Source organism: Ceratotherium simum, chromosome 1, assembly GCF_057802395.1.
Source record: "Ceratotherium simum simum isolate JZ-2026a chromosome 1, ASM5780239v1, whole genome shotgun sequence".
Lineage (NCBI taxonomy): Eukaryota > Metazoa > Chordata > Mammalia > Perissodactyla > Rhinocerotidae > Ceratotherium > Ceratotherium simum.
This window is the reverse complement of record NC_141900.1, coordinates 84264589-84270392: the sequence shown is the minus strand read 5'-3', so window position 1 is coordinate 84270392 and position 5804 is coordinate 84264589. Positions and strand designations below refer to the sequence as shown.

Below are 5804 nucleotides of genomic sequence, written 5' to 3'. Positions count from 1 at the left end.
GTTGCTCTTTAGGGACAAAAGTACTGAGCCCCCAAATAGTGGGGATGCGTGCCTCACCTAGGTGTCTGGTACTCACTACGACGTTGCCCCCTGTCGCTCGCTGATCGTAACCCGAGGGCAAGCTCAGTAGCCCTCACCAAACCAACATCGCCCCCGTGTCCTCGAGTTTGCCTGCTTCACTCTTTCAAAAATCTGTCAGCTCTCAGCCTAGCCGAGTTCTCAACAGGCCGCCTCCCACCCACCGGCTGAAGCAGCCCCGCCCACCTCGCGCCCATTGGGGGCGGAGCCTATTGCGTCATGCTGTCGTCACTTCCAGCGGACCGGGAAGCGGCCTTGAGGGGCCGCTGTAGTTAGGCAATCATTGCGGGGCTGCGCTCAGCTTAAAGCCTTGGCCGACCGTGGGCCGAGGGCTGGCCGGGGCTGCTGTGGCCCGGGCGAGCAGGGAGCGCGGAGCGGCTTCTGGGGCAGTGCGGGCGAGCCCTGGCAGTGTGCTTGTCTGGTGCTGACGTCGCCCCGCCTCTAGGATAGGACCCGCCCCCGCCCTCCGGGCTTGGGACTCGGCGGGTACTTCTGCTGGGCTGCCCCGCCGCCCAGCATCCGGTCGGACAGCTGGGTGGAGAGAGTGAGCGGCCGCGGGCACAACTCTCCCCGTCGTTTGCAGCCTCCGCCAGCGTCTTCGCCACCCTCTTCCGGGCTGTCCCAACGCTGACGTGGAGCAACCTGTTCTGAACCCTCATGGAGAAGTTTGGGATGAATTTCGGCGGCGGCCCGAGCAAGAAGGACCTCCTGGAGACCATTGAGACGCAGAAGAAGCAACTCCTCCAGTACCAGGCACGTCTCAAGGATGTGGTCCGTGCCTATAAAAGCCTAATGAAAGAGAAAGAGGCGCTAGAGGCCAGCATTAAGGTGCTGTCGGTGTCTCATGAGGCGGATGTGGGCCTTGCAGGCGTCCAGCCTCCAGGCCTCACCTTTCCTGACTCTGTGGATGACCGATGCTCCACTCACAGCGAGGATAGCACTGGGACCGCCACCAGCTTGGACACTGCGGCCAGTCTCACCAGCACCAAGGGTGAGTTTGGGGTAGAAGATGACAGACAGGCCCGTGGACCACCACCTCCAAAGTCCGAAGAGGCCAGCGGGTCGGAGAGTGGCGTCAGCAGTAGCAGTGGGGATGGACCATCCGGGAGTGGGGAGGTGGACAAACGACTGCACCAGCTGAAGACTCAGTTGGCTACTCTGACCAGCTCATTGGCTACAGTCACCCAGGAGAAGTCCCGCATGGAAGCTTCTTACCTGGCTGACAAGAAGAAGATGAAACAGGACTTAGAGGATGCCAGTAAGAAGGCAGAGGAGGAGAGGGGCCGTCTGGAGGGAGAACTGAAGGGGCTGCAGGAGCAGATAGCAGAAACCAAAGCACGACTTATCACGCAACAGCATGACCGGGCCCAAGAGCAGAGTAACCATGCCTTGATGCTGCGTGAGCTCCAGAAACTGCTGCAGGAGGAGAGGACCCAGCGCCAGGACTTGGAGCTTCGGTTGGAAGAGACTCGAGAAGCCCTGGCGGGGCGGGCATATGCAGCTGGTCAGATGGAAGGGTTTGAGCTGCAGACCAAGCAGCTGACCCATGAAGTGGAGGAGCTGAAAGGTGAGCTGCAGGCTCTTCGAGATGAGAAGAATCGGCCAGACCCCCGGCTGCAGGAGCTTCAGGAAGAGGCTGCCTGCCTTAAGAGTCATTTCCAGGCCCAGTTGCAGCAGGAAATGAGGAAGGTAATTATCTTCGTCTTCTGCAAACATTAATCATTTAGCTGAAGTGGGAAATATTAGGGTTTTTTCTTCTTTGGTAGTTAGAACTAAGTGGCTGCACTGTCATTTTTGATGCTATTCACAAAATTCCACTTGTGAGTCTTGGGAAATCCTATTCTGTGCAGTATCCACAGAGTGTGCTTCCAACAGGATGTGGAGTTTCTGAGTGTAGGCTGGGTCAGAGCCAGGCAGCTTTGAGCTTCTGGGCATTGGCATCTTACCAGCTGCGCTCTGTGAAGCAGTATAGTGGCAGCTGTGCAGGGAAAGGTAGTGTACATGCCTATAGGTATATACCTATATAGGTAGACATATATGCCTATGGGGGGGTGGCTGAAGGGGGTGGGGTGGCTGCAGGGCGTAAAGGGAATTTTCTCAAGAAATAATCTCTTGTAATTGCTTTCAGTCAAGATTTGCCTGTTCTGGAAAGGTATGCTATTTTACGGTGCCTCCTTTCGGTGTGAGAGAGATCCAACTCAATTTTGAACTTTCAGGAATATTGGAAGAGGGCAAGAATGTCATATGATTGCTTAATAGGATTTAGGGAAGCACATGATACAGATAACACACTTTATGTGTGAGCTCTGTATGTGGTAGGAGAGAGTGGAAGCCCTAAAGCAGAACAACAGCAGATATACAAAGGTTCTTAGTATCGTTTGGTATAAGTCGTGTTTGGGAGCAGAACCCAAGCAGGTTACAGGAATTTTGTTAGCTCCCAAATCATCAGAAAAGCCCAGTTCCCGTTCTGGCCAGACCATCCCAATCCTGTGACCATTTTGCTCCCCTTTCTTGCTTTCTCAAAGTTTGCCTGGGGCTTTGTGGCTTTTCTGCATGCATTTCCATCTGTCCCCTTGTTTTACAGACAGCCCTTGCAGAAGATCTACTCCGCCAGCAATCTCAGGCGGAAGAGCAGAGGGTGGCAGCCCTGGAGAATCAAATATCCGAGGTGTCGGAACTGCTGGGCACCTATGAGAAAGCCAAGCAGAAGGACCAGCTGGCCATCCAGAAGCTGAAGGAGCGCATTCTGCAGCTGGACCTGGAGAACAAGACGCTGGCTCTAGCAGCCTCCAGCCGGTCCCCTTTGGACAGCCATGGAGAGGAGTCCAGTCTGGATGTCAATGTCCTAAAAGACAAGATGGAGAAGCTGAAGAGGCTGCTGCAGGTTGCTGCCAGGAAGAGCCAGGTGACCTTGGATGTGGAGAAGCTCTGTGACTTGGAGATAATGCCCAGCTCAGAGGCTGCCGATGGGGAGAAGGCCACTGCGCTCTACTACCAACAGGAGCTGAAACAGCTGAAGGAAGAGTTTGAGAGGTACAAGGTGAGGGCCCAGGTCGTCCTCAAGAGCAAGAACACCAAAGATGGTAACCTGGCCAAGGAGCTGGAGGAAGCCCAGGAACAGCTCGCAGAGCTGAAGGAGAAGTATATCTCCCTGCGGCTGTCCTGTGAGGAGCTCGAGCGCCAGCACCAGCAGGAGGCCGAGGACTGGAAGCAGGAGCTGGCCCGGCTGCAGCATCTCCACCGTCAGGAGCTGGAGCGGAGCCAGCTGGACTTCAGGGACCGCACGCTGAAACTGGAGGAGGAGCTGCACAAGCAGCGGGACCGTGCCCTGGCTGTGCTGGCCGAGAAGGACTTGGAGCTGGAGCAACTGCGTTCTGTGGCCTTGTCCTCTGGGCTGCCAGGACACAGAAGCCCTGTGGGGGGTGGGGGTCCTGGGGACCCAGCTGATACATCTTCCTCAGATAGCTTGACCCAAGCACTGCAACTAGCTGCGGCCAGTGAGCCCACTTTCTTCCTGTACGCTGAGCAGTTGGCCCGCAAGGAGGTGGAGATTACATCACTGAGGAAGCAGAAGCACAGGCTGGAGGTAGAGGTGCATCAGCTGCAGGATCGGCTGCTGGAGGAGGGGGAGCGGCATCGCGAGGAGGTTGGCGCCCTGCAGAGCCACATTGAAAAGAACATCAGGGACCAGAGCAGGGAGGGAGCCAACCTGGAGTACCTCAAAAACATCATCTACCGCTTCCTGACCTTGCCTGACGCTCTGGGCCGCCAGCAGACGCTCACAGCCATCCTGACTATCTTGCATTTCAGTCCAGAGGAGAAACAAGTGATAATGCGGCTTCCAACCAGTGGTAGCTGGTGGTCTTCTGGCAAGAGATGATGCCATTTTCACTAACTCCTGAAATTTCTGTGCCTCTTATGTGAGAAGGGACAGCCTCTGGTGTCTACTGCCTCTTCTCTTACATTATCATTTATTTCTTCACTGTGTTGATCTGGAAGGAGTTTTCAATGTGGGATGGGATTTTCTGCCAAATGCCATTAATGCCACTTTGTCCTGGGGGCCCTAGAGATACCAGAAGTGTTGGGACAGCTTCTTCTGGTGGGGTGTGTGTGTGCGTGTGTGTGTGTGAGGGAAGGGGTGGGGGAGGTTAGGATTGAGAGGTGCAAAAGTTGGGGAAGTGGTGAGAATCTTTTAAAATAAGATATTTTGTTTTAATATTATACTCCTAGCACAGAGCTAGGAGTAAATGTGACTCCAACGGGAGTTCACTTAATTTCTGAACATACACAGGACCAGCTGTTTACTCCATCTCATCACAATCTGAGTCTGGTCCCCTGCTGCCCCAATTCTCTGGGGACATAAATCCAGGCTGGAGAGGGAGCAGGAAGTTTGAAATAGTGACAGATTGTCCACTAATCCAAAGGGCCAAGGAATAGTGAGTTCATCCTAGAACTGGGAGCTTGGTCTAGTTAGGGCCTGGGCGTGACTTAATCTAGACAAAACACACCACTTGCGACCATCCTAGAATGGGCCCTGAGCACCAGCTCCATCTTAGGGATTTCCTGAGTGACCTGCCTTTGGCCTAGATGGGGTTATAATAGACCTCTGGTGCTTGTCCCTGTCCTAACCCCTCTGCCTAAGGCTGGCCTGAGAGTGTGAGGGAATGACTTTGCTGTCTTTTCCTCACTGTTGAACTTGCATTAAGAAAAAAGTCTTAGCTTCTTACAGAAAGGTGTCCGATTGGGAAGTTCTGATCCTGCCTGGGTACAAGGAATTAGCTCAGAGATCCTGCCTCCCCCCCCCCCCCCCCCCAGCTGCTTCTGCCTTTGTAGGGACAGGGAAGAGGAGGCAGATTTGCTGTAGAGGATTCCAGAAGATTGCTGTGACCCTCACAGGAAAGTGGTGGAAGTTCAGCTGAGGCTAGGCCAGGGTACTTGCTGCTCCATGGATAGTATTCTGGCTAAATCTCCACGTCCCTGCAGCCAAGGTGGTCATGGGTTGCTGTCACCAGGGTATTTTGCCCACTCCCGTAGGGAGGTAATAGTTTCAGTCCACAATCCTCATCTTCCCCACACGTGTTACTCTAACTTTTCCACCTTCCTGGGGTTTCTTAGGTTTGGTCTTGTGTAAGTAGATTCATTCTGTACTTATTATCCAGGCAGTCTGGAAAGGAGGGACTCAGAAAGTTGGGTTCAAACAGTATCAGTTCCCCTATTCTTTCCTTTGCCCATCTGCTCTTGCTGGTTATGGAGATCTTTGGACCCTAAAGACCAATGCTTTGCCACTGACTGGACTAATGTGTATCTTTCTGTTATTGCATCATAGAGATCTGTTTTGTGAGGGTTTGGGTACAGAAGACTTTGATTAAATGTTCTGATTGGGAGGAGGCTGAGTGACCTGGAGTATCTATAAACCGTGAGCAGACCTAATGGAACAGAAGTGATGTGTTCAAGTGATAATAACGTGAACCAAGGAATCATTAAACCTGAACAACTTGACCTGTGTGTTTCTTTAATGGTATATATATGTCTGGACACAGATAAAGTGTGAATGTAAATGGTAAGTGAAAAGAATGAAAGTAATATTTCATTATATTAATCCATGAGCTTGAATCTTGGGAGGAATATCTCAGTGCCTTAACTGCCTCAATACAACACAAAGTTTTTAGCTTGAAATTGTGTGTATGTTTGTGTGTAGGCAGCTACACTGGAAAAAGCTTTCTTGT

General features: G+C 52.7%; 1 protein-coding gene across 1 annotated transcript; it reads left to right on the top strand.

Annotated features, from left to right (window-relative positions):
• The first annotated feature begins 324 nt into the window (after positions 1-324).
• On the top strand, positions 325-5577 carry GCC1 (GRIP and coiled-coil domain containing 1). The gene is made up of 2 exons (XM_004418730.3): positions 325-1767; positions 2663-5577. The coding sequence occupies exons 1-2, from the start codon at positions 736-738 to the stop codon at positions 3956-3958; spliced, it is 2328 nt and encodes a 775-aa protein (XP_004418787.1). The 5' UTR covers positions 325-735; the 3' UTR covers positions 3959-5577.
• The last annotated feature ends 227 nt before the right edge of the window (positions 5578-5804 follow it).

Bases quoted from the DNA above. Each gene is read 5' to 3' on its own strand.
- GCC1 (XM_004418730.3), top strand. From the start codon at position 736: ATGGAGAAGTTTGGGATGAATTTCGGCGGCGGCCCGAGCAAGAAGGAC. The intron at 1,768-2,662 runs GTAATTATCTTC...CTTGTTTTACAG, and splicing joins TGCAGCAGGAAATGAGGAAG to ACAGCCCTTGCAGAAGATCT.